General features: G+C 48.1%; 7 protein-coding genes across 7 annotated transcripts; 3 read left to right on the top strand and 4 right to left on the bottom strand.

The window, feature by feature from the left end:
• Nucleotides 1–56: 56 nt before the first annotated feature.
• N7466_000610 (glutamine-dependent NAD(+) synthetase) lies at nt 57–2,835 on the bottom strand (the record flags this gene model as incomplete). Its single annotated transcript, XM_057160008.1, has 11 exons — nt 57–166; nt 222–387; nt 478–533; nt 599–1,754; nt 1,812–1,903; nt 1,958–1,983; nt 2,038–2,227; nt 2,296–2,354; nt 2,426–2,576; nt 2,639–2,757; nt 2,807–2,835. 11 exons carry the CDS (start codon nt 2,833–2,835, stop codon nt 57–59), a joined length of 2,154 nt encoding a protein of 717 aa, XP_057026256.1.
• Nucleotides 2,836–3,168: 333 nt separating this feature from the next.
• On the top strand, nt 3,169–4,584 carry N7466_000609 (NAD(+) diphosphatase; the record flags this gene model as incomplete). Its single annotated transcript, XM_057160007.1, has 3 exons — nt 3,169–3,265; nt 3,345–3,794; nt 3,878–4,584. The coding sequence occupies 3 exons, from the start codon at nt 3,169–3,171 to the stop codon at nt 4,582–4,584; spliced, it is 1,254 nt and encodes a 417-aa protein (XP_057026255.1).
• A 192-nt stretch (nt 4,585–4,776) lies between these two features.
• N7466_000608 (uncharacterized protein) lies at nt 4,777–8,595 on the bottom strand (the record flags this gene model as incomplete). Its single annotated transcript, XM_057160006.1, has 2 exons — nt 4,777–7,963; nt 8,249–8,595. 2 exons carry the CDS (start codon nt 8,593–8,595, stop codon nt 4,777–4,779), a joined length of 3,534 nt encoding a protein of 1,177 aa, XP_057026254.1.
• Nucleotides 8,596–9,153: 558 nt separating this feature from the next.
• On the top strand, nt 9,154–10,704 carry N7466_000607 (putative flavin dependent monooxygenase; the record flags this gene model as incomplete). The annotated part of the gene is made up of 2 exons (XM_057160005.1): nt 9,154–9,224; nt 9,297–10,704. The coding sequence occupies 2 exons, from the start codon at nt 9,154–9,156 to the stop codon at nt 10,702–10,704; spliced, it is 1,479 nt and encodes a 492-aa protein (XP_057026253.1).
• Nucleotides 10,705–12,094: 1,390 nt separating this feature from the next.
• N7466_000606 (uncharacterized protein) lies at nt 12,095–14,451 on the top strand (the record flags this gene model as incomplete). The annotated part of the gene is made up of 2 exons (XM_057160004.1): nt 12,095–12,547; nt 12,619–14,451. 2 exons carry the CDS (start codon nt 12,095–12,097, stop codon nt 14,449–14,451), a joined length of 2,286 nt encoding a protein of 761 aa, XP_057026252.1.
• Nucleotides 14,452–15,438: 987 nt separating this feature from the next.
• Nucleotides 15,439–21,983, bottom strand: pksP (polyketide synthase alb1; the record flags this gene model as incomplete). The annotated part of the gene is made up of 3 exons (XM_057160003.1): nt 15,439–21,288; nt 21,345–21,636; nt 21,697–21,983. The coding sequence occupies 3 exons, from the start codon at nt 21,981–21,983 to the stop codon at nt 15,439–15,441; spliced, it is 6,429 nt and encodes a 2,142-aa protein (XP_057026251.1).
• A 2,651-nt stretch (nt 21,984–24,634) lies between these two features.
• On the bottom strand, nt 24,635–27,043 carry N7466_000604 (Multicopper oxidase type 2; the record flags this gene model as incomplete). Its single annotated transcript, XM_057160002.1, has 5 exons — nt 24,635–26,099; nt 26,163–26,288; nt 26,345–26,515; nt 26,569–26,795; nt 26,849–27,043. The coding sequence occupies 5 exons, from the start codon at nt 27,041–27,043 to the stop codon at nt 24,635–24,637; spliced, it is 2,184 nt and encodes a 727-aa protein (XP_057026250.1).
• Between the last annotated feature and the right edge of the window lie 682 nt (nt 27,044–27,725).

The following is a 27,725-nucleotide window of genomic DNA, read 5'->3' as shown; positions in this document are numbered from 1 at the left end:
ACGTTGAAATCGTAAAAGCATATCTGAACATCAGATCTGAAGCCAATTAAATCGTCTCAATCCGCCTTGACATTCTTCTTTGCGGTCTTGCCGGTTGTCCATCCCCTTGATTCCCAGAACTTGACACTGTCTTCCATCTTCTTATATGCCCACGTGAACGAAGGATCTGGGAGGCATTCATTAGACTACCATAACACGTTATCAGAACAAATGAAACTTACACAGGAACTGGCGCAGGTCATGTCTGTTATCATCGGGAGAGTACTGCTCCGCATGATAGCTAGGCGTCAAGACAGTCATCTTATGTCGGTTGATAGAGTAGTTGTAGAAGAAGTGTCGTGTTTTCTCGTAAATTTCGCGGGGACTGTACTCATTGCCCCACAGATGCTAGATACAGGTAAATTGTCAGTGGTGTTTTTATGGAAAAGCTGAATGAAAAAAAAAAAAAAAAAGGGGGGGGGGGGGGGGGAGACTTACCAATAGCTTTTCATACATTCCCCATGGTCCCAACTTGGATACCTTTCGGAGGTAACCTGGAAGAACAACCTGTTAGGTATTGAACAAAACTTGACCACTTTGTCGAATAGTAATAACATACCGAAAGTACTAAGCTCAGCGTAAGTCACACCCATATCAGCCTCGTCGGATTGCACATATGTTGCCGTACGAGGCTCTAGCTCAGCAGTAGGTGTTGCGTGGATGAACTCTTCCAGAATTGGAAGGTCAAAGTTGATGCCTGCCCATCCAATGAACTTCTTGAGGTCAACCTTGCTAATAGATCCAATGGGATTGAGATCGGCTGAGCTGGCATCGTATTTGGTCAAGTAACCCCGCAAGCATTCGTCCACGTTGGATGATGCAAGAACTAAAAGACCGCCGCCACCAGGTCGTTGACGAACAGTCGGTAACAACGAAGCAAATAAATAAGAGAGAACCATTCTGAGCCGAGCTTGGACATTTTGCAACGCTGCATTCTCGGCTGTACTGCCTCCATGGACCTTGAAGCGTGGCTGGAAATTGGTGACGGTGCTGAAGAGAGCCATAAGAGCCGTTACTACTGTGTCAAAGTTAAAGTCAATATGGTATGACCCAATATCCGCGGCAAGTCGCTTAGCCCGGTCCCTTGTCTCCTGGCCCGAATTCTGTGTGCCCATGTAGCTAGTGTGGAAAATGGCTCGGCAGATTTCCTGGCTGGTAGTAGGGAGCCAATCAGAGTCAGCGGGTTTAGCACAGAGCCTCCGGACATCCTCGATGACCTGCTCGTTACCTTCTCTGACTGCTTTCAGAACCTCACGGCACATTGAATGAACAATCACCGAAGTAGCACAGCTATCAATACCGCCGCTGAGAGGGATGAAAAATCCCGCAGCGCCACATCGCCGCAGGTAATCCCAAAGCCAACAGGCCGGACCGAGAGCAATCTCCTCTTCTGGAACATGGAAGTGTGGCTTAAATGGCACGGAGACCGTGAGGCTGGGATCAGCCTCCTCGCCGCGGCGGGAAAGCCGAACATCGATGTCCAGGCGAACAAACGGCGACTGCTTGGCCGCCTGCATTCCTCGGCTGACGCCTGAACGATACGTTCGGACCTCTTCAAGGTCGACAGTTGCTGTGACCACCTCGACGTCGTTCAAAGAAAATTGAGATCCTTGTGCCACGACATCACCATTCACTACAATCATTGCGCAGCCATCGTAGTACAAGCGATCACCATCACAACCCTGCTGGTTGGCGTACAAGTAGATTCCGCCGCTCTATGTCGTGGGTGTCCGAGTCAGTATGAGAATGTAATTCAAGGGCGTGAGACGTACCAGTTTTGTAGCTTGTGTAATCAGATTAACGCGGGTATCGAGTTTCTTCAATTCATGGTGACTACCGGAAGAGTTGGAAATGATTTCCACACCTAAATTTGGTTAGTGAATGCAGGATTGAGTGCTAAAGGTATTTGAAATCTCACCAGCCAGCCCGTAAGGAATATGGGGTCTATTTTATAAGGTCAATGATTGCATCCAACAGAAAATTGGGAATGCAGCATACCCATTAGGAGTGAATAATTCCTCACAAGTCTCCAGGCCAAGACATGTATCTCTAGTGCTGATAACGGCGTCACCGAAAGGAACCTTGTATTGGTCTGTGATGTTTCCGACGATCTGTTCGAGATAATAGTCTTCAACTTCTTGGGGACGCTGCCACGGAATGAAGTGTCTGTGTTCTCTGTAGTTTCCATCTATACCGAAGAAAGACATGAGCATGGGAGGTATATTGGGTCGATTGACAATGCAGGAGCGAACGAACCATTGGCGAGCCACATCTTAGGTCGGATAAGGATAATCTTTCGATTGTAGAAGATGACACTGGTAAATGGATCGAATTTATAGATTAGTGAATCGTCCTATTGCATGAAAAAAGCCGTGGAGACTCTTACCGGCAGTTGTAGCGCACATTGCGGTGGCGCACAGGCATACCCACGTCCACCACAATATCCTGACAGTCTGGGTGATCGATAATACGAGCTAGCATCTCCCATGAGTGCAAAAAGGTGTCCCCCTCAAGGAATCCATCTAGCACACCGTATCCTACCAAGCTGTGTCAACGTCTGGCCTCATATTTTGGAGTGCGACTCTTCTTCATCGCTTACCAGTGATCTCAAGCTCTGGACCGACACGTAAAGTCGCACCTGCTGCTTTTGCCTGCCGAACGCTCTCAATGATGCGGGCTGCATTGCCTTCAAAATCAAGGGCCCATTGGTTCAGAGAGCTATAAAGTCAGTAAATGAAGCTCCTTCAAGCGAATATTTCAGTCATACCAGGTCGCTAGAGTCACAAGGTGCCCCATGATGAAATCCAGTTGCAATAACCACAGCTATGAACTCCAACGAGAAGTTTGCATAAGATAAAGAAGCTGAAAATGGGAAATTCATCATCGGATCACGTGTGTGGGGAGGCCGCTCTTCCCCGCCTCGCAGTATTGGCTTTACTTAATGTTACGAATAATACACCCCTCACGCAAGGGGATCGGTGCAAGTCCGACGAAATACCTGGTCATCTCAATACACGACCTACGCTGATTAATGCATATCGCATTCGCCATCCTCCGATCATTTGCTCCGTTTGTCCTTGTTCACATATACGTACTTGCTCTCATTGCTGCATATAGATCATCATCACCATGAGCACGCCCTTCCAAATTCCGGTCCCAGCGCACACGCTCGCAGAATCTATGCTTTCGCGGCGCTTTGGTCGGGAAACAGCGAACTATTTCTCCAGTATGGAATTGCCGAGGGGATGAGAGCAAAAGATTGACGATATTGAAATGAACACCGCAATACTAAGAACTATCCACAGGCTCCCCCATAAACAGACTGTCATTTCTGCGCGATGATCATAAATTTCTTTCTACGGCCCTGAAGCATCCTTCTACACAGTTCGTCTTGCTGAATAACCTCGCCCCGCTCACTCGTTCCCCTTCCGAGTTATACTATGCCAAGTATGAGGAATTGCGCAAGCTTATCCCTCAGGATATCTTTGATCAACCTGAAGAAGAAATGATCAAAGCGTTTGACTCGCGGAAAACAAACCCGAACTTGATCTTCCTCGGTTTGGATGAGAGTCGCAAGGAGACAAATGGCTTCGCTCACAAGATCTACTCCGGTGCCCCCTGTTTCGCCGTTGATGTTACACCTAGAGGATCCGAGGCGCAGCAGACTGCAGCCAAGGACATTATTAGTACAATGGAATCAAAGGGCCTTTCGTTCTTCCAGGCTAGAATCGTTACGACCTTTTCCCCAGATGAAGGTACGTCAAATGAGCCGAGGCTTATGATAACCTCGCCAAAAGCAATACTTCTAGGACTAGACACTTACCGCATATGAAAACAGCCGCCATATATGCCCAGGCACGCGCTTTGACTGATTGGAATAACCGCAACACTTTCTGTGGCACTTGTGGTAACCCCACCCTTTCAGTAAACGCAGGAACCAAGCGCACCTGTCCACCTACAGACGCCGCCCGCATTTCTACAGGCCAACCCCAAGAGCGCCCTGCCTGTACAACCCGCACGACGCTTTCAAACCTGTGCTTCCCTCGCACTGACCCGACCATAATTGTGGCCGTCCTCTCCGCCGATGGCAAGCGTGTCCTGCTCGGCCGGTCTAAGCGCTTCCCTCCAAGCCTGTACTCGACCCTAGCAGGATTCATCGAGCCTGCGGAGTCAATTGAGGATGCCGTCCGTCGTGAGGTGTGGGAGGAGGCTGGCGTGACACTCTCGCGGGTTGTCATTCATTCTTCGCAACCATGGCCTTACCCTGCGAACTTGATGATTGGAGCTATTGCGCAAGTGGCCGAGCCGGCCCACGAGAAGATCAACCTGGAGCATGACCCGGAGCTCGAAGATGCCAAGTGGTTTGATATCGCGGAGGTGGAGGAGGCTCTGCGTATTGGGACGGGTGATCTGAGTGCTGGACCTGGTCCAGAGTACAAGGGTGGCTTGAGACTGCCGCCGCCGACGGCGATTGCGAACCAGTTGATTCGTTCGGCAGTCAGCAAGGATTATTTCAACCCCGAAGAGAAGGCTTCTAAGATGTGAGTTATATGTTTTGAGTCTTGTATATACGGCATGCCATCTGTGTATAGATCAACATTGAAAGATGAGTAAATATTGAGAAGAGAAAAAATGGGTATGAAGATATTGGAGCATATGTGCAGGTTTATTTAATCTTGGTAAACTTCTTGCGGGCCTGGTCTCATGTGTATTGTAAAGCAGTGAGGCTGTCTAATTTCACAAGTTGGCATAGAGGGTCCCATCGCGTAATTCGTGAATGCTTTCTTTGGTGCCTGGAGATCCAACCTCAGTGTATCGACGGCCATCTCGGAGTTCGTGGATGGTAACTCGCCGGTGGCTTTTACGTGAACGACGTGATCCCCGAGTGGAAGAACTCGGGTCCCCACGAGAAACTGAGTCTAAACTTCCTGACTCACTTATAATTGCACTGCCTTCTCTTTCCACGCTCTCTCTGAGGATTGAGGCTTGAAGCTGATGATCGGCAACCATGCTTGCACCAAAATCGCCATACCACTTTCGCAGGCCAGATGAATAAGCTCGCTCCTCTGCGCTGTATTCAACTGGAGGACCAGTCACTTGTGCGTCCGGTCCAGAACCATCGAAGACAGCCCATGAGCTGGATTCGACACTGACCAGCATGATTGTGTGATCAAAACTGCGAACTTTTAGATTTCTGAGCAAGACGGCGTTTCCCTCGACCAAAGTCGGGATTGCAGATTTGTAGCGGCGAAATATTTGGGCATGAAGAACAGTTCCAGCCATAGACGGATCGGTCAGTTGGATGGTTATGAAATAGTCCTTCGGACCAGAAGTTGCCTTGGAAATCGTGGATACTTCATGAACAATTGAGATGGTGTCCACTAAAGAACCAAAATGGTCGATAAGTGTGGCTAGAGGAGCGAAGTAAGACAATTTACTTCGTAGTCCATGGGCATGACGATCGGGAGCTGGAAGCTGACTAATGATAACTGCTGGGACTTCCTGACCTCCCTCTCCGGTAGTTCCTAGCTGTTCTTCGGGCTGAACGGTCTCAGTGGTTGGTATGACAATTAGTGGATCGCCCGCGGGGTTCTCATCAAGCACAACCTCCGGGGCAAATATCTGCTCCAAAAGGGACGACGTCACGACATCCTCAGACGGCTGATCTGCAGCACTTGAGACAACGTCCAATGCAGGAATTTCCGGTGAAGGTGAGTTCTGCACATTCTCACTGTGCTCAAAAGCTTCTATGCCATTGACTTCCTGAGTAGGGGCAGGAGTCAATAGTTGCGGCCAGGTGGATTTTACCGGAGTATGTTCGACTTCTTCATTGCCAGTTTGAACTTTGGCATGTGAAGGCGTCACGTCGTCAGGTTTCTCATCGTGCTGGCCGTCCAGCCCGTATGATTTGTTTGCATTTGTGCCAGACCAAGCCTTCTCGATTTGACTAGCAGGTGCTGAATCTTCCCGCAGGAAAGCAGTCTCATCAGTCTTTCCAGGTTCTTCTTCGTCGTGCAGGCCGACCGCTGATTCTGTATTTGCACCCGTGTTGAGATCACTATCATAATGATCATCACTTGGTGGCACTCCCTCTGACTCAGAAATGTCGCCATTGTCTTCCTGCTCGCTCACCGAAGACTCTCGCGTTGAACGCTTCTGCGGATAATGATCTCGAGCCAAAACGTCAACAGATGACTCATCTTCTTTATCACTATCGTGGACTCGGTCATCCTGCCCAAAAGTGTCGATCTCATCTTCTTCGGAACATTCGGCTTCTGATTGAGATTCTTCTTCTTCGACCATATCCCATTCTTCATGTTCCGGTTGAGGTGTTGAATGGCGTGATGATATGAGTCCTTGGTGCATGGGCTGCACATTCTCTGGGCGGTTGGAGGTAAGCTCGTCTTCACTGTCACTATCTAGCACAATGACTTCATGCCTCGCAGGAGGTTCTCGTGACCGATCAATTGCCTCGGATTCCTCATCCTCACTTGCTTCTTGTGTGGCTTGGTCGTATTGGGAGTCAGTTTCAGAGTCCGACGCTTCATCTTCATCGTCATAGGAGAGAGCCTCCGCCTCAGCTGGAAGACTCCCTTGGTCACTGAAACTGGGACGACGTGGGTGATGATCTTGTTTAACCTGATATGTAACTGAAGAGTGGTCACCCTCATCATTTTCAACCTCTTCATGCACCAGTGTTTCTGTATATTTTAGAGCGAGGTCTGAACCAGATGTCTCCTGCGCATGGATTAAGAACCCCGAGCCAGTCTGAGGATCCCCATTCTTATCTTCAGCGTCTTCGAACCCTGACTGGGAACCATAATATTCCTCGTATTCCATGTCTTGGTCCTCTTGGTCCTCTTGGTCCTCTTGGTCCTCTTGGTCCTCTTGGTCCTCTTGGTCCTCTTGGTCCTCTTGGTCCTCTTGGTCCTCTTGGTCCTCTTGGTCCTCTTGGTCCTCTTGGTCCTCTTGGTCCTCTTGGTCCTCTTGGTCCTCTTGGTCTTCCCGATCCTCCCGATCCTCGTTATTCCCCACTACTTCTTCACCTCCATCAGATCCACTTGGTAGAGCTACTACCTGATCCGTGACAGGTGACAAGAGTGGCTCGTCAATATGCTTTAAATCGGCCGCGACGCCAAGAATACCAGAGCCATCGACAAAGGGTTCTGCTTGTTCAAATACCAAGTCCATAGACGGGATTTCAAGCATAGAACTTGGCGGTGACTGGTGATCTACCAGACCAGCTGGCGTGAAGATAGACTCAGCATCTGTTGGCATTTCTTGAGGAGGACACACAGGAGAGGTGTGAAGGAAGGATACGGGTTCCGAAGCAGTCACGCTGGCATTGGCTTCCAGAGACACAGATTCCACACCCTGCGTTGGAGAAACAGTGTGAAAGCCCGAAAAGTATCCCTGTGGATTATTTGGATTTGAAACAATAGGCGAGGGTATTGGAAGACCAGGCGAAGGTATAGGCCGGAGTTGTGGGGTATCCGTAGGAAGGTGGGAGGCTGACACCAGACGCTGTTGGAAGGTATTTTCCGTTTGTCCGTGTGACAGTTTGCTGGATTCCGTTGATTGCTTGCCGAAAATTCCACCAGATGTATCAAGAGAAGGCTTGATAAAGATAGGAGACTGCTCCCGAGACGCATTTCCCTCGGTTTGATCCGCATCAAGAAGCATATTCTCATCCCGAGGTTCAGAACCATCAACCTCCGGGACAATATCATCATTTCCTTCCGACATTTTCTCCCAGGATTCTTTCTCCCACCAATTCAACGCAGGTTCCTGCTCCTGTGGACTCATAGGTTCTTCCAAAACATGCCAATCGTCCCTTTTCAAGCTGTATCTTGGCCGTTTCCTTCCCTTGCCAGGAACAAACCCATCATCCTCCGCAGATATGGAGAGAGATGTACGAGGCACACTGCCAAAGGGATTTGAAACAGATCGTAGGAAAGCTGGCGATTCCCATGATCCTTGACCTAATTCTAAGTGATCTGTTGAAACGGTGCGAGGCGTGGAGGGCGGAGCTTGGACAGCTTCTTGCGTTGCTAGGTCGTGACAGTCGATGGATATTTTGGATGAATCGTCGGACGATTGGTTAATCTATTGCAATGTTATTGATATCGGAGCTTGATCTAAATCTCAAAAGGTCAAAGTTACCTCTAGGGACACCCCATGATCGAAATGTATGTCCCACGCGACATACCTCCCGGGGGTTTGCGTTGCTGTGTCATTTGGAACGAAATTTGAATGTTGCAGTGCCAGGCGAATATTGTCACCAATACCGACATGCGATGCGGCAACTTGCTCCGCAACGCGCCCATGAAATACCGCCTTGGTTTGCCCGTGTAAACGTCGTAGGCGGAAGTCGGGTTCGGCGAGTAAGAGGCTGAGGGACTTAGTCGAAGATGAATACGGCCAGACCAGGGTCACGGTTGCTTCGATACATTTTCCCTGGCGCTGCTCGAGACTAGGTGACAGTTGGGCGATCGGGATCTTGGCGAGCTGCAGTGGTGAACTTGGTGCCGGAGGTTGGCCGGCTGCATCAATCATTTTATCCACGAAAACCAGACCGACATCAACAGTCTGTGACCATCAACATGGTATGGGGAGGATCAGATCAAAGAGGGCGAAATGTTGGAAGGACGCGGGTGCAACAAAGGAACTGGAGACTGCGGGTTGCAGCTTTGGTAATACAGTGGTAATGGAGCGCTTTTAGTATGGGGATGAGATTTTTGGGGATGTTTTTTCAATACCGGAAACATTTACACGTAATCAATCTCAAGTGCTGGTCTCACGATCAATGTCCATAGTAATTAAATCACTGTCTAACTAACTATTTTATACGCTGAAGCTTCTCAATGAATCAATTAACCTTGGAGCCATGAGCTATATAGACGGCCCCTCATTCTCAATATCCCCATCAAGTCTTGGGACAGTCAAGGACTATCTTTGTATTTGTGAATCAAGAGATTCCAATGATCCTATAACTATGCGCCGATAAGCTCCACTGCTCCACTATGCCGCGAGTGCCCACTGCCAGTCGGTCGGCTTCTCTAACACATCCCCTTCGTCCGGCGAACACAGTGAAGTGTTGTGATATATCAGGCCATGACACTCACAAATCCCATTCGGCGTGTTGCTGTTATTGGAGCAGGGCCATCTGGTCTTGCTGCTGTAAAGTAAGCACTGAAAATCTCCCCCTTGTTTGGGTTCTATTTGAGCCTGACCACGCTGTTTGACCGGCACAACAGATACCTTCGAGAGGAAAAGTACTTTGAACAAATTGATGTGTTTGAGCAGAGGAGCTCCCTTGGTGGAGCCTGGAATTATACCCCAAGCTCTTCCAAATCCAGCGTTCCAACCACTGTGCCCCATCTGAATCCTCATGAACCTGTTGAGAAGCCAATATGGATCAATCAATCCGAGGGGGCGCGCAAGCCAATTTTTGTGTCCCCGGTATATGAAAAGTTGGAAACCAATATTCCAAAGGAGTTGATGCAGTATTCGGACCATGCCTTTCCCGAGGATTCTCAGCTCTTTCCTGAACACGAGACTGTGAAACAATATCTTGAAGCATATGCCGAGGATACGAAGAGTCACATTCAATTCGAAACACAAGTCAACGGAGTGAAGCTCGAAAACGAAGAGCTGAGTACTTGGGCCCTCACCGCAACAAAGCTTCAAACAGGGACAGAAGCCACGTATATCTACGATGCCGTGGTCGTGGCAAGCGGCCATTTTAATGTTCCATACGTTCCAGATATCCCGGGAATAGAAGTTTGGGATAAGGCATACGCGGGTGCCGTTTCTCACTCCAAGCTATACGACTCACCTGAAGTATTTCGAGAGAGGAAAGTCGTGGTCGTGGGAAGTTCTGCTTCGGGGCTCGATATTGCAGCTCAGATTAATGAAGTCAGCAAAGAAAAGGTTATAGTGTCTCAGAAGTCTGAATCGTATCTTGCAGCTTCAGCCCCTTCGGATAAAATAATTCGTCCTCAGATTGTCGAATTTATGTCTCCTAAGATACATGACCGAGGCCTTCGATTCGCAGATGGCCACATTGAAGACAAAATAGATGCTGTCGTCTTTTGCACGGGGTATCTTTACTCTTTCCCATTTCTATCATCTCTTGAGCCAGCTGTCATAACGGATGGGTGGCGCACGAAGAACGTCTATCGGCAGCTTTTCTATATCAACCACCCTACTCTTGCCTTTCCTGTTCTTTCACAGCGAGTGGTTCCCTTTGTCACAGCGGAAAATCAAGCCGCTGTGTTCTCTCGTGTATGGTCGGGGAGGCTTCACCTTCCAGAGCAGGAACATATGAAAGCATCTGAAAACTCTGAAGTTACACAGAAAGGGGATGGAAAGGCCTTTCATGTTATGCCTTTCCCTATGGACGTAGACTACTTGAATCTTTTACACAATTGGGCGACTAGTGCCAAAGCCCGCCCAGGGCTTGAGGAAAGCGGGAGAGGAAAATTGGGAAAACACTGGGGAGATCGCGAAAGATGGATGCGGGCACTGTTCCCGGAGATTCGCCGAGCCTTTGTTCAAATAGGAGAGCAGCGCAGTAAGATAAAGACACTTGAAGCGCTTGGATTTGACTTTGAAACTTGGAAAAGGGACCAGGAACAGAATGAGGGACTTGCGAAATCGTAGAGATGAATTTCTCTAGGGTTTTCAACGGTGACGGTACTTACTACTATGTACTAGGTACCTTACACTACATACTGCACCTGCACCCATTTTCATTTTTGAACATTCTATATGGAACTAAGGCATCAGCCTGATGACATTGAAGTTCATCATTTCGGCCTATCATGTATCTATATACGACAAATATTTGATATATTTCAACCCTTTTAATAGTACTATATACTAGTAGAGCTAGGCATGTCTGTAATAATTATGTACATACCACATACAGCCCTGTAAATTTTTATTTTTGTGTGCTCTTGGGATATTACATACTGATGCAGGTAGGGGCCGCAGGGGGATCGCCAAAGATTGATGGATTCTTAAAAATATTGAAAAACCTCTCAAATTCTGGCGGTATCGAAAATCCAATGTTTGATGTAGGTAAATCCTTCATTCAGGCAACCCAGACAAGATGATAACGCATGAAGAAGTACGAAACGTTAGAACTTCTGAACAGATGATAAACACAGAAAACTACTACAGGGCATAATTTAGCACCACAGCTAATTATCGTTATCGCATTTTAACCAGTTGACTTCTACACGGATCGTGTCCGGTGCAGATCATGTCTTGAGACGCTAGTCCCTAATGGGCTAGATATGCAATAGCTCATGAATCACGTGATGGCCTCGCATCTCCACCTCCAGTCGGGCTATTCAGTTACTCTTCTATATACCTCTAAAATCCAGTGCTTCAACCGCGACTTCCCCACAGGGCGACTGGAAGCACTTGAGTGCATATCCAGCTACTATTATATACAAGGAGACGAGCCTTGAGTCAAGTATGCTTCTGATTCCCAATTCAAAAACACTACGCCTCTCCCGTGCCATGCGGGCCATGCCCAAACAAGAAGCACAGTCGTAACATGCAATGTTTGAATGTCTTGTTCAACCATATCTAACATCAAATCTGCTAGGTTATTCTCTTGGTTTGGATTAAAGCCTACATAGTACAAGCTTGGCAGTTGCGAGAATACGCCCGCCGCTTTGAAGTCCATCTGCTCAATATCACAAAAGGCCCTTCCGCTTCAACATTGAAGCTTGCCAATCTGCAAATAAGGCAATGAAAACTTCTAGTGCTGCCGAAAACCATTGAAAGTTGATAATAGTACTAGTACTATTGGAACACCGCCAGGGCGGCTCAGTCAACCGCGGTTCAACGTGTTCCCCCCCTTTTCTCACCTCGAGACTTCCCGTCCAAACGTTTCCTCTTCCTCTTCCTCTTCCTCTTCCTCTGTCTAAATTTCTTGCTGTTTTTCTTTTCCAACGTGTCCTTGAGCGATCATTCTTTTGCGTTCTCCAGCGTTCCTCTTTGAAGCACGGGGTCATCCCGTGCACCATCTTCTGCTAAGATGGACGACAAACCATTCCATTTGGGGAACCCTGCTTTTCCTGTTCCTGCAATGGACACCCCCTCGTCTGCTGAAGATGTGGAGGCTGCGCCACGTCCATCGTATCCCGAAACGACAATCCCATTGAGTGTCCGAAACGAGACAGATAGCGTCGCGCACACACACACCGCTGTCCATCACGAACATGCGGGTGCTTTACTGCAATCATCTGACCTATCCCATGGTCAAATTGGATTGCAGACCATTCAACCTAGCGCATTGACAGTCGGGGATGATGTGTTGACTCCACCAGGATCTGTCCGTCTTGGTCCGGCCGAATTCGCCGTGGCCCTGCCCATGGATTCCAGGGTGAAAGATGATTATGAGAAGGTGCTTACAAAGGGAGCTTCAACAATTGATGATTTCTTGTTGCCTTCCAGCACCCCAAGTTCCCAGGCTGCATACCCTGATCATGTAAGGTTTCCTTATGCTCCGGCTATACCCTGGCATCCGCTACTGGTTGTAGCTAACTTTGATACTTGCAGAGAGAGCCATTGCGGTCTAAGGTTTATGAATTGATCACTCGACTCAACAATGTGTGCACTCACCCTGATCTGAATGTCTACGAGCACTTGGACATGACAGGCGCCGATCTAGGGAAACAGGCTTTGTGGGCGGAGTATTCCAGCACCAAATTCCTGTTTCTTGGGTATTTTATTGAACTCGCAAGCGCGCACGAGCTTCACATTATCATCGCTGTCCAAAATGACAAGAAACAAAACGTTGTTGAGCAGTACTTGCGAGGTAGAGGTTTTGTTTACACTCGTCCCCGGGAACAGATGGGTGAGAACTCGGAAGTCTCTTTAGCAAGGGGCTCTTTGAGCTTTGGTGTTCACTCGAGCGGAAACATCCGAGACATGTTCAGAGCTCCTTCTGCCATTTTCGTTTTTGATGCGACCTTCAATCCCAAAAGCCCGTCTGTGGAATACCTTCGCACCACATACACTCGAAATGGTGGCCTCCTTCCCATTATTTGGTTTCTCATTTCCAACACTTGTGAACACATTCAGCGCTGTCTACCTGATGTTACCGAGGATAAGCGACTCCGACTGCTCCTGCGCTGCACTGATCGATTTCACGATGCTGTGGGTGATCTCCAGGATGAGGCCCTCAACGTGCAAGAGGATGCTGAAGAAATCTTCCATTACTTAACGCACGGCTCTACTTATTGGCCACTGCCCACCGTTGAGCCATTGGATATGGCGTTTTTCGAGGCACTGGTATCCGCCGAAGGATCAGAAGCGGCAGAAGGGTCGGACAAGGCGTCGCAAGCAGCCGCTCAGAAGCGCTCGTTGGTGAGTTCTCATTTTTTTCAGCCCTTTTGCTACTCGCAACTGACTATTATCCAGCCCGAGCACGATCAAGAGGACCACATATCTAAGCGTGCCAAATTTGATCTTCTACTAGATACCACTCAGCTGTCCCAATCGACCAAAGGCCCCACGCAAAGTTTGGATCAAGAACTTCGATCTCTAGAAACAAACCTCGTCCAAATGAAAGAAACCCATGGTGCTGAGATAGAGGAGTTTAAGAACGATCTATCTGCATGGAAGGCACAATACTTTGACATGGAAAAGACGTTGGGTCATCTTCAGCATCGCTTCGAGAGCCAAAGAACTGAATTACACGACATCCGGAAGAAAAACAAGAGCCTGGAATCGACCGTAATAACGCTGCAACAACGACCTGATAAATCGAAAGACGACATCTCAAAGTTAAAAGAGGAACGAACTCAACTGAAAAAGGAGCTCGAGGAGGTCCGCCAAGAACTCAAGAATGGTGTCGCATCATTGGCAGATCTTGAGACAGCCCGTGAAGAGATTCGTCTCTTGAAAAAGGAAAATGCCAGCCTAGAACGCAAGGCCGAATACGAACGAAACCAGGCGGAATACACTCGCGAGCAATACCAAAACGCATCGAACGCCGCTGCTCAGGCTGGAAATGAATCGCGTACCCTGCAAGCTGAGAATGACTCTCTCACGATGAAGCTCAAGAATGAATTCAACACTTTACGACAGCTCACCACCGAGAACGACGCAATCCGTCACTTGACCCGTGTTGAGGAACTAGAGATCATCCTTGACAACCGCAACGAGCTCTTACGAAAGAGGGAGGAAGAACTGCGAGAAATCCGTAAGAATCGACCTTCGACCCGCTCGACCAGTACCCAACCACGCAGCCCGAAGTGGGGTGCATCCAGCCGTCAAACAAGCCCCGTTGTGCCTGGGAATGGAAACGGCAATGGTGGTGGTGGTGGTGGTGGTGGCCTTCCAGGCCGAGGTAGTGGCTTACGCTTCAGCTCGGAGGCTCTGCCATGATACGGGATTTTCTCGAGAATTGCAATACTCTAGTTTTAGTCTACTTTTACGACAGGATTTTGGATTGTATCAATTACTCTAGTCTTTATCATGAAGATGAATGGAACAATTGTCAGGGAGAAGTGAACTTTGTGACCCATTCCGGTTACATTGTCCGCTCCTGGACTTGCGTCTAAGTGCAGCGCGTGTTGGTTTTCGTGTTGCGGTTTGTGTTAGATAGTAGTAGTAGGCAGTAGTCCAGGGAAGTGAGAGCTTCTCTCTCCTTTCCTTCCTTCCTTCCTTCTTTCCCCTCCATCCCGCTTAGTAAAGAAACACAATCATAGCTTGGATTCTTCTCTCCTCATTTCCATTCGTTTCCCAAGTCTACATTGTAGATCTGACAATAATCAATGTTACCGTATTCTTAAATATTTGCAGTCTATGACGTGTATACTAACGACTCCAACGAGTAGTAGCTCCACCCGGAGCTCCAGTGACCTAGATCACTTACTCGCATTGCTCAAGGTTTCAGATTTGCAACGTTGACTTATCTACTACCTAAGGTTCTAAGCCTTGCTACTACGCTATTAGTCAACTTCAAATATTAATTGTGAGTCAGTTTTACTTCAGTAGTCTTGTTCCATTCTTATTCAAATTTTGGCAACAACATTGAAGGTTTATTTCCAAGTAGGCCCTGCACTGGAGATGCCTTGCTAACATTGAATTTTTCCATGAAAACCGTTCATGTTTCCAACATTTGTTTCAATATTATTAAATGAGCTTCCAGGTCTCGTCAACTGGTTCAATTGATTCTTAAGGACAATCACATTATAGGCTTATGTATATTACCAATTATGTATCCAATGTAGTAAGTAGAAACGAAGGAAGTCTCAAGAAAACAAAACAGAAGAAAATAACTCCAGCCAGGCAGTTTCGTGAGAGACAAAGGAAAGATAAGAAAAAGAAATAAAAGATTAAACAAGAAAAGAAAGGTCAAAGCAATCTCTTTCAAGAAGAATGCATAGCTCCAGCAATGAACGCTGCCAGCTCCTTGGACTTCTCACCACGGGTCATTGTGAAGTGATTAGCGCCCTCCATGACGGTAATACCGCCAACATTCTTAGGACCAACAAGGGTATCCCATCCATTGGCACCAAGGTCAGTGCGGTTGTTCAACAGCCACAGCATCTCCCTGGGGTCAGGGCTCCCATCCTCGGCAGGTGCAGGGCGAGGATCAGTAGGCTGATTACAAACACCATCCTTGGCCCAGACCATGAAAGTCTTGGGAAGCTTGTCTGCAAGTTTCTCATCATTGAAAGGGAAAGGAACGGCCTTGTATGCATCCAGAGAGTCAATGAAGGCCAGGAAATGGGGAAGCAACCACTTGGGCGGGGGCGCCTTGCCCTCGCCGAATAGACCAATTGTATCAAAGAACTTGTACAGACGACGGGGGAGCTTCTCAAGACCGATGGGGAACGGCGAGTCTAGGAGGAGCAGGCGATCGACACGCTCACCCTGGTCGAAGATCAGGTGGCGGGCTGCGTCGTAGGCGCAGATACCACCTGCGGACCAACCGCCAAAGTTGTAGGGACCTGTTGGTTGGCGGCGACGAATCTCAGCGACATAAGGGAATGTAAGCTCGTCTAAACTGAAGTTCAGGTTCTCCGGGTTGCGCATGTAGGGGCAGTTAAGTCCGTACACGCAGACATCGGGTGAGATGCCTGGGATTGTGGCGTATGAAGTAGCGGATCCAGAGCCGTCGGGGAACAGGAAGAGCTTCTGGGTGGCCGTCTTGGGGTTTCCTTGTAGGAGGATGGAAGTTGCTGGGGGATGTTGGATTGCCGTGCTCGAAAGAACCTTGGACGCCTCCATTGGGATCTGCTTTGGCAATTGAATGGGCTCAGTAGGAGGAGCGGCCTTGGGCTTCAAGTCAAGAGCGATTTCGACCTCGTTGACAGTTTGGTTTTCAATGAAGAACTCGCCAGATAGCTCGAGATCCAAAGTCTCGCGGATCTTGCCCAGAACGGTGAGTGACATCAAAGAGTCAAGACCCATTTCTGCGAGGTTGACGTCTCCTTGGAGCTCTTCAGGTTCGACACCGATCTCCTCTGCAAGAATCTCGCAGATTTGCTTCATGGTATCATTTTGCACAGCCTCGAGAATCATGGTCTTCTCGTTGGCAGGAGTAGGAAGTCCACTGGAGTTAGGAGTCGAGATGTCGGTTGATGATGCCGCGGATGAGATGTCGTTATCACTGGCGGAAGCATCGCTGCTGCTCTCGGGGCTCATTGAGGCCAGGAATTGCTTGAAGTCCTTGATTGTAGGCTGATCAATGAAGATATTGGAGTCAAAGTCAAGGCTCATTTCCTCTCGGTAACGTCCAGTCACTGTCAACGAAAGCAAGGAGTCAACTCCGTAGTCTGCAAAGTTAAGGTCGTCTGTCATATCAGAGGCAGAAAGACCAACTTCTTCGGCCAGGATATTCAGGGCCTTTGTAGAAATGCCAGAGCCAGCAGACTTGGGGGAAGGTGAAGCTTTCTTGACTTGAGGGGCGCGGGTTTTCTTGATGTCGATAGGCGCGGGCCTGGCCTTAGGAGCGGCGGCAACAGGAGCAGGCTTGGAGCCAGCAGGAGGAAGTGCCATGTCCAAAATCTTTCTTGAAAGAGCCTGGAACTTGACGCCACCATAGACGGCAACAATTTCATCTCCCTCAAAGAGGTACACATCACCAGCGTAGATCGAGTCCTTCCAAGGTTGCATCCGGACGTAAGTACGGTATGTGACACTAGGGTCAAACTTCTTCAAGCATCGCATTGAGTCCCATCCGTGGTTGACGAACACCTGGTTCTTAGAGTCAATACCATCACTGGCATTCATGATGAAGCCGGAAAGATGGCCAATGCTATCAATCCAGAATGGGTTGCGGTGGAAGTTGCCAGGAGGAGCAGCAAACTTGACCAGTGCAGTTGCTTCATGCTGTTCGCTATCCAAGATGACTTCTTGGATGGACTTGTAGTTCTCATCGTAGTCCACAAGAGCACTGAACAACTTGTAAACCATTCCACGCTTCATGCGATGAGCTCCACCCGACTCTGTGCTTTGCTGAAGATGTTGAATGCTTCGCTTGATCAAGTATGTGGAGCGCTTCCATTCCTCTGCGGCCATTCGGGTGTCGAAGAACTTGATCGTGCATGTAGCATGATCAAGGATCTTCTTACCTTCGGAGGTAACAGACCAGACCTTTACTTGAGCCTTCTCCTCGGCCCAGTTGGTAGTTGCTGAAACTCGGAACAGTTGCTTACCACCCTTTGCAATGAGGGGCTTTGGCACGACAACTTCGCAAACGTCGTAGCCACGCTCCTTGAACTCGGGCTTGTACTTCTCGACCAGGAACTCACCCAATGTTTGGGCAATATCGGCATAGAGTGAAGATGGGCAAAGAGCGGCTCCATTGACCTTGTGGCCCTGGATGACACGGTTCAGATCAGGATCAGCAATATCGTTTTCGATGGTCACAGTGGCCGTGTTGCTGTCTCCACTAGTCTCCAGGATCTTTTGCGCTGACGAGGTCAGGAAAGTTGTAACAGGAGCGACTTCAGCGTTGGAGGTTGCAGGGGCACCCTTCAGGAGACAGAAATTGTTGGTGTAGGGAATCCAATAGTTCTTCAGATCCCACTTGTAGGCAGGAAGGTTAAGCACTTCATGTGTGGAGCTGAAGTCCTGGTGATATTCCTTCCAGCGGATATCAATTCCAGCCATGTAGAGGGCAGAGATGCTTGTAGAGAGCACCTTCCATACATCCTCCTGGCGACGGAGAGATGCTACTGTAAGGACTTGAGGTCCAAATGTTGACTTCACCATCCCAGAGCACACAGGGTGAGATCCAATCTCAATCCATAGGGTCTTGTCAGTCATCAATTTCTCGTGGCGGACAGCCTCCAGAGCAGCGAGGAAGTTGACAGATTCACGGCAGTGGCGAGTCAGATATGTAGGGCCAAGAACATCAGGGTTGGCCTCCTTGATGACGTCTCCAAGAAGAGCAGAGACGAAGGGAATCTTGGGCTCGTTGAAGGTCACTCCCTTGGCAATGCTTTCAAGACTTTCAAGAATTGGATCAACCTGAGCAGAGTGGAAAGCAAAGGGTACCTTGAGCTTGGTAGCCTTGAAACCTTCATTGGCCAGCTTTTCGGCAAATTGATCGATCTTCTCGTTGGAACCACTGATGACAGTCTCGCTGGGTGCGTTGATACAGGCCACCTCGGCGACACCATCTTCCAAGTATTGCTTGACCTGGGCGACTGAAGACTTCACAGCCAACATGGCGTGTGTTCCCATCTGGCACTTCTCGGTCAGGAGCTGTGCTCGGCGACCGGCAAGGTAGATGGTATCACTAGTGCTTAAGATACCAGCAGCATTCAATGCGGCATACTCGCCCAGGCTATGTCCAAGGACAAATGCAGGCTTGACACCAAGAGAGATCCAGAACTTTGTCAATGCCATCTGGATGCAAGTGGTTCCCAATTGAGTCACAATGGGGCTGAGCTGCTCCACAGGAACGCTTCCGTCTACCAAAGGAATGATAGAGGGGAAGTCAAAGCTTTGTACAATGCGATCCAGATGTTCAATGTGGGTTCGGAATTGGGAGTTATTTTCAAACAGCTGGCTTCCCATGCCACTGTACTGGGCCCCTTGGCCAGTGTAAATGAACCCAGCTCCTGGTGCGGTGGCAGGAACAGGAGTAATACTCTCGCGGGTTGCACTTGCGTTCAAACCGGCACGAATCTCCTCCAGGGTAGATCCAGTGGCGCTGACCCGGAAAGTATGATGAATGCGTCGGGCAGTGGTGGTGTAAGAGAGATCACCAAGTAGTTTAGACTCATTCACATTGAAAAGGTTTTTGTTCGTATCAATGTATTGGATCAAAGCAGCAGCGTTATTCTTGAGGGCAGACTGTGATCTCGCCGAGATGGTCACTGTGTGCACAGATCGCGGGTCTTTGCCGGTGCGCTCATTGATAGGAGCATCTTGCACCAATAAAGCGGTGTTTCCACCGGCAGCGGAGAAGTTGTTGACAAAGCTGGACCGCTTTCCACCGGCAGGACGATCCCATCGAGTAGGTTCCATAGCAATGTGAACATTGCGTTGCTTCAAGTCAGTTGGGAAGTTGTGGTTGATTTTGGTTTTGATTCCACAATGAGGGGGAATCATATTCTTCTGCATCATGACCAAAACCTTGATCAAAGCAGAGACACCAGAGGCCGATTCTCCATGACCAATGTTTGACTTTGCAGAACCAAGATGAAGCGACTGAGATGGACCACGGCGATAGTCAGGGGCAAATACATCAAGGACAGATTGCATTTCCACAGCATCACCGGCTTGAGTACCAGTTCCGTGCATCTCAATGTAGCTAACATCCTTAGGGCTGACATCGGCCTCATTGAGCAACTTGTCGAAGATGAAAGCCTGGGCGCCAGCAAGGGGGCGAGTAATGGAAACAGACTCAGCGGAGTGATTCGTGTACGCTCCATTGATGATACCATAAATCGGATCATTGTCTGCTTGAGCATCCTCAAGTCTCTTCAAAACAACTGAGCCGATACCATCAGCGCGGCAGTAACCATCGGCGCCATCGTCGAAGGTGTTGCAGTTTCCACCGCGTGAGAGGAAATGGCCACGGTCAAGACCAGCGTGGTTGTCAGGGTTGGTCAAAACGTTGACACCACCTGCCACAGCAGAGTCGCAATCATTTTTCCAGAGAGAATTGCATGCGACGTGGATCGCGGCCAGACTGGAGGAACAGGCCGTATCGACGCTAACACTTGGACCGCTAAACTTGAAATAGTAGTTAATGCGACCGGGAGTGAAAGCACGGTTACCGCCGGGAATGAAATAAGTGTCAATGTCTTGACCACTGTTGATCTCACGGTAATCGTCACTGGTCATGCCATAGAAAACACCAACTCTGTTCTTCTGGGTCGATGGGGTGCTGTCTGGAATGAAACCGGCCATTTCGAAAGCCTCATACGCGGTAAGCAAAGCTAGTCGCTGTGCGGGGTCCGCCTGCAACGCCTCACGGGGAGACATGTTGAAGAATCGAGGATCAAAGTGACCTGGCTCGTTGATCCAGCATCCATATTGCACTTTGCTAGTGTTTCGTCGACTTCCATCCATATCCACGTGAGCTTTGACATCCCAACGGTCTGCTGGGACTTCACGGTGGACATCGAGTCCTTTGTATAGAAGGTCCCACAAAGCTTCGGTATCTGGCGCCTCTGGGAAACGTCCAGAGAGACCAATGATGGCAATCTTGGACTGCTCTGAGCGACCACTGTGGTTGTCGCCGGTCGGGTCCTTCTTGACATCGCCAATCGCAGTGTCAAGCTCAATGTCGGAAACTCCGGATTTCTTGAGCGCTGAGTGAAGGCTTTGTGTTGCCGTGCTTGATACTGGCAAAAGGGTGCATTTTCCATTGTTCATCTTCAGAATTGAGGAGCATGAATCGACTACTTTATCCCAGCAAAGCTGTCGAAGAAGAATTTCTTCAAGAGAAAATCTCAACAAGGATTCAAGGTTCTCGGCTTCAACGGCTTCACCTGTCTCGCTTGAGATAATAGGGATCTGAGGGACAAAGTTTGAAAACTCCTCTGTCGGCCAGGATTGCATGATCCGGTCGATGTCTTTGTCGTCGTACAAATGAGACGCATGGTATGGGCCATGAATAGGGGCCCTCATAGGCTTGTTCTCCTTTGAAACCGACTTTTCAATGAATCGATCCAAGGCAGTGGGAGGGCCACTGATTGTCACCCCATTTTGACTAACAGCGCTGACATAAGGCCGAGAAACACGGGGAATCACCTACAATATATTAGTTTCTCTTTCTCTTGATTCTGTGAGATTTTCAGACTACTCACATTCATGTCCCCAAACTTCTGAATCAAGTCTTGAGCCTCGTGCTCTCGAATTCCTGATAGCAACACAGACCAACTGGCCGCTGCTGGCTGACTCGACTCTACCAGCTCCTTCACCTTGAAAACGCACATTCCAAGTCGAAGAGCCAGAACAACAGTCTCCACACCGGCGGCGATAAGCTCTCCAACAGTCTTGGAGGAGCTCACAGCTGCAGAGGCCAGCTCACCTGTGCAAAGACCGACAATGAAGCTGTCGGATCCAGAAGGATACGCATGACCAAGATCTCCATAGTAACTGTTTCATACAGTTAGTCAAACATGGTCACAAATTAGGATCGATTCTTAAGAGTCTTACTGGACAAAAGATCCCAGCTGGTAGATAGTCGTCAATGTGCTTTCCAATGCAGCATTGGGACCATGCTCGCGATATCTTGCCAGAAGATCTACTATGCTTGTGAAACGCGGGAGCATCTGCCGCTCGGATGGCGGCAGCTTGCTAACCTCCGTGCGTAAAGCATGATAGCACTTTTGGAAGAAGCCAGTGACGACAGAGTCATTCTTGGCTTGTAGCAGGCGACGAAGACCCGAGTCAAAATCAGCAGTCTGATCTCCGAAGAGATAAACACGACTGGGGCCCTGCATGACTCAAACCCAACAACACTAGCCAGGGGATGCAAAACTTTACTGAGAAAGAAAAAAGAGTTTACAGCTTTGCGCGAATTCATGGACATGATACTTTATAAAGTCATTGCTGATTTACTGCAACCTACTATGTGGGTCTGGATTGATAATCTCATCGTAGGAGCGTTTTGATATCCGTGACTAAATCATGGAACTTTTTTTATTATTTCCCTGTTTTCTCCCACTTGGGAATGCCATTCCAAGTGGTACGAAACGTGTCTAGTCCAGGAGATCAACCCACCGAACCGTCTGCGGAGTCTGGCTCGGTAGCATCCGGTCAAATGGGCTAAGGGTCTAGCTAAGCCAGGGATGGGACCGTTACTGTCTTCCAACTGATATTTGGTGGGAAATCTGACATGGCTTCCCTTATTTCCTTAATGTAGCCTAATCATTGACGCTGTGGACAAGTCTATAATCTAGTTCCTTGGTTCTCAGATAAGAAATGGGGCTTTTCTCGCGGTACAATCACAAAAGTACTTGGAACATCAAGGTGGTGAGGCTCTCCACTAGCTGTTTGCGGACATGACAAAAAAATATTTTTTGGATCTGGAAGTCAAAGTGGGTTATTTTAATTTAGCACATCATTGTATATGACCTAATATCAAGTTTTTTTGGTGGGGTTTGGTGCTGAAAAAAAACTCATCTACACCAAAATGGAGCTTTAGTTGCAATAGTTGTAACCGCCGCATTCGGAATGTTGCACCCGACTTCGGGACGACAGCCGTCACGTGAAGTGGTTTACCCTAGGTGCATTGCAGTGTTTACAGGATTAGACCTTGAGAAAACTTGGAAGAATGAAAGAAAATGTGATTAGTGAAAGTGCATTGTCTACTAGGTACTGGAGTTATTTTAGAGGATTCAATCCACATGGTAACATTTGAAGGAGAATTTTGACTCTAGGTACTGATGTCCCAGACTCATCAAGCATTGACAGGCTTGAAAAGCCAACATACCACCAGGTGGCTTGAACATGTTCGAGAACATTGATATCTTTCGGCAACCCGTGGCACTTCCACCAATTGGCCTTCTAATGTAACACTGAACATAAGTAGCAATATTGCTGAAGATCCCCAAACAGCGAATCGAGTAAGCGGGTGTAGATCGGTTCTGGGCATCATTGACGAAGGGATATAGAATACGTCATGACTGCACACAGTTTCCAAAAATGCAATAATTAATCAACCCATTAGAAACAATTAACAGGCTCCAGGATTCCAAAATTCACGAGTGTCTTGTTCTGTGGCTTTGGGAAAGTCGCGTTGGACTTGAGAACCGCCGAATTGGGGAAGTGCATCAAATATTCAGATGGAGTATCCCACCAATCCTTGGCAACCTTCAATTTGGTCAATACATACATCTTCAGGGCTGTGCCTATTGGACAAATGCGCTTCGTGAAACTTGTGCAGTAGATTCAACACATGAAGGCCACGATGGCACAAAATACCGATCGACAAGTGATCGCAGATCCAAGTGGGTCGCCCGTAGCGGACCGAAAGCGCCACTAAAAGAGGTTGCAAACATTTTAACAACAGATAGCCAAAGCCGTCTGCAACGTGCTAAGGAATTACTAGGTATGTTGATGACATCAACTGATATGTCCTTGTATTTTCATAATTATACCACTACCCATTAGAGTGATTTAGGCAGTAATACTAATTATGCCTCCGTTTCGAAATTTGCAGAATACTTCACACATCAATTAATATGTAAGGTCCGGTGATTGATGCAGATAGTACAGTGGCTTTTCGTAAGTTTCCATCTCTCGGTTGTCACCGCCATTTTATCACCGCCTACACCAGTAGCTACCGCCTAGTACTTTATATAGAAGCGTTCCAGCGCATACAAATAAAAACATTCATCATATTATTCAAAAATAGACTAAAATTTCAAGACTCATATTTCAACCAAACTCAGCATAATATACATACCGCCTGTTCTCCATGATAGATAGAATGGAATAATTGAATTTTGTAACAGCAGAATAAGTGCTAGGTCTTGATGCGGCAGAAATAAAGGCGGTGAAAATGGAGGGATGGAAACTTTTTGGTGAGAAGCCACTGTACGGCATACCTAGAAGAATTGATCAATACTTCTATATGTACATATAAAGTGCCAAATTGATGGGTTCCGTATACATATACATGTACATAAGTAGTAAGTGCTAAAAAGGCGTGTAGTCAACCCTCCAGGAACCTTGGGGGGGTTGGCAAACCCAATTTTCAAACGTTCGAAATGACTGGCGTTCAAATGTTCAATGGAATGGAATTGTACTGATAAATTTCCAGGATTTTTACTTCGAATGTTTACGGAAAGTACATACTTTGAAAGAGGGTGGTCTATCGGAAATAATGATTATCAGATTAAGATTATGAACGCTATGGGAATATTGATGTAGCCAAAGTGGTACATATGACCAAAAAATGGAACAATATAAACTCCATATTAGATGCATGTGTGCATGTACAAAATTGATCGGTGTTGGTACCACCTAAGACACCTCAAGCTCACTGAGCCTTTCCAGCCAATTTCTTGTGCATTGCCGCTTGTTCGATCAAATTGACCTAACATTAGAGAATGGGCTTGTGCTGTTCTTCAATAACTTCACCCTTGAATCAACGGAGCAAATCATCTGCGCCTTGCTCCTTTGAGTGTCTTGTGAGCCATGTGGGCAATGCGGGCTCGATGAGTGAGTTCGGTGTTTGGGAAGAGGCAGCAGGGGGTTGAGCGCTAGGAGTGTACTGCTGAGCGCTGGGAGTATATTGTTGATAGCTGGGAGTGTACTGCTGAGCACTAGATGTGTACTGTTGATAATCAGGAGTATAAGCCTGAGGATTGGGAGTATACTGCGGAGCACTGGTGGTGTACTGCTGAGAGCTTGGTGTGTATTGCTGAGCTGCCGGTGTGGACGGCTTGACAGGGGTCGAAGATGCTTTGGTTGGTGTAGATATCGGTCGGACAATGGAACTGCTGCTTGGAGAAGGAGCACGAATTGAAGCCGGAATTGGGTTACGGCTCTGGTCCTCACCCTCGGGAACCTGAGGCCAAGCATCCACACCATCAAGCACAGTAACAGCCATGCCGTTTGCCATGTGTGTCTCAAGGTGACAGTGGAAGATGAAGGGTCCTGGGTTGATTACTTGATACCGTAAGATCATCCATGTTATGCCCCTGTTGCCTTGTGTGACAAAGGTGTCTCGCATCGGAGGGTTCTCAAGGTGGAAATACTCAGGATGCGCAGCAATCGCTTGCTCCGTGCTTTCCCATTCGAAGAAGCCAGGACCGAGACCAAGAATGAAGGCTTTGTTAGAATGCTTGTGCATGACATGCGCGCCAGCTGTATCGGGGGTGTTTGGGAAGTGACCAAGCTGCAGAAGCACGTCTACCCAGGAGCCATTCTTAGTCTCGAAAATGAGTTCCGATGCCACGTTATTCTTGGCATTAAGATCATACAGAATCGGGTCATCCACGTTGGCCATCATATCCCACAGATGACCACCGGAGGCAGTGAATGTGTACGATGAACCAGAGCGGCCAAGGGTCAGATTGACGAGCTGGTCAGCTTTGTCGGAAATAGTAACAGCAGGGTATGGGTGGATTGCCTGGTTGTCCATAAAGACAACGGACGCGGACGTGTTGGTACCACCATAGTTGACGAAAGGCTTTGATGCCTCGGTGTTGGAGGAGCCCTTGTAGCGCATGGTAGCAAACCCTGAGATGACCTGGTCACCTTGAGTATCCGGTACTCGAATGGTATAATCCTTCCATGCCTTATCAAGCTTGACCATCGCTGCGTAGCGCTCGCCAGTATAGATACTAGACGCGTCAACGAGCATGGGTTCCACATAGCTCCCGTCAACCTCATAGATATACATTGGGTGTTCATCGATAGAGAAGATGAGGGCTTTTAAAGCGGCTGCACTAATGAACTTTAAGCTCACCCAACCAGCATTGCCGTCCACTTCGATAATTTCGTGATTTCCAGTGGTGGGTTGGCATCCCCAGTTGACTCCTTGTGGAATCCTGGTCTCGTCGTATGGGGGGAAATTCCCCTGTGTGTTGTAGATATTGGGCAAGCATCTGCAATGGGAAGAAACCGGATTAGTATTCTTAGCCATTTTAGTGACAAAAGTTTGAACTCACCCTTTATCAGTCAAAGGCGTGTTTTCCATTGCAGTTTTCAGGTAACTGAGCTCGACATTAGAGATAGTCTCGCCTCCGGGGCAATAGACCGCCCCACGGCCATTAACGAGAACACTATCCATGCAGCTGGGTTTCTGTTAGTGTTGCTTTTACCCGTGATCTGGGGTGTTTTTTCCACTTACAAAACAGCCATATGACTATCCTTCTCTAATTTTCCATATTGCTCAGATGTGAGATGATCCCAATCGGACAGCATGATTAATTGCGGATTCTTCTCCGCTTTTTGCATGGCTTCGATGTCGGCCTGGTTACTCGAGATGAGATGGAAAGGCTGGGGTGTTTCGGGCGCCGGGCTAGAGATAGTCAGTATCGCAAATAATTCCTATAGCCATGGGTTGGTTCTTACTTGATCCAAATTGGCCCATAGAGACCATCCATCAACTCCCCACGGCCATGAGAATGGTACCAATAGGTGCCATACTGAGTCGCTGTCCAATGATATGTCCAGTTCCGACCAGGCTCAATGAACTTTTGAGTCAATCCGGGAACTCCATCTGACCATGGTGTGTTGAATTGCTCAATTCCATGGAAATGAATTGTTGTATTATAAGGCAAGTTATTGTGAACGACAACCTGATGTCGATTAATATACGGTGTCCGGGAGATGAAAATGAGTGGTTTCATACCTCAACGTCGTCACCTTGGTCTAGTCGCAACTCAGGACCCGGAAACTGGCCATTGATATACACCATTTCCCGAACATTGCCATCTGGTGCGCCCTGTTTCCAGGTCAGATCTAGATCAAAGTGAACCAACTTAGCCAAGGCCAATTGTGTCAGCCCTGTACTAGCCAATGCTAGTAGAGTCTTTAATGGCGCCATCTTGAAAGATGTTCGCCCAGTATAGATCCAAGTGAATGTTGGATGTAAGACAGTATGTATCAAAATGGAAAACAAGTATAAGAAAGATTGGCAAGCGAGTGCCTCAAAGTGATCGACGGATTTTTATTACTCGGGCAACATGTTCTATTTAATACTACGATGGTGAATGTCTTTATGGCATGCTCATGGATCGGCCCGAAGCAAAGGACTTTTTTATGTCCGGAAACATGTTCGCATAGCTGTTTAAACGCCACAAAGGTGGGGTTTGGTTGGCTTGGGGAGGTTTGCAGAAGGCGCATGGTACAAAGTAAGGATATTATGTGTTCGTCGATTAGTGATGTAGTCGGGAAGTAAGTGGCTCAAAACAAGTATCCGCTTCCGGCGGATCGAGGGCGTGCCGATCTGAAGAGCCATTCGGACACCGAACCGAGAGAAGGGCGATTCGCCCCGTGAGCGCAGAAAATGGGCAGATTTCAGTAATGATTTGCAAATTGATATACGAGCTGGGCTGCATTCGGAAAGGTGTTTGGATGTGGCCGGTCATTCTTGCGGTCCCGTCGGAATGGGGGTGTGGCCTATTCCGGAAAGACATCCTTGCCTCAGTAAACAAGACATCTTGGCGGGATCTGTAGACTATTTGAAGATGGAGAACTTATTTTCAGCCAGTAGAGCTTATGTCCTG

This window comes from Penicillium verhagenii (genome assembly GCF_028828195.1).
Source record: "Penicillium verhagenii strain IBT 33310 chromosome Unknown utg000002l_segment0_segment0, whole genome shotgun sequence".
NCBI classification, from domain to species: Eukaryota; Fungi; Ascomycota; class Eurotiomycetes; order Eurotiales; family Aspergillaceae; genus Penicillium; species Penicillium verhagenii.
The sequence above is the reverse complement of the archived record's forward strand: the minus strand, read 5'-3'. Positions and strand labels throughout refer to the sequence as shown.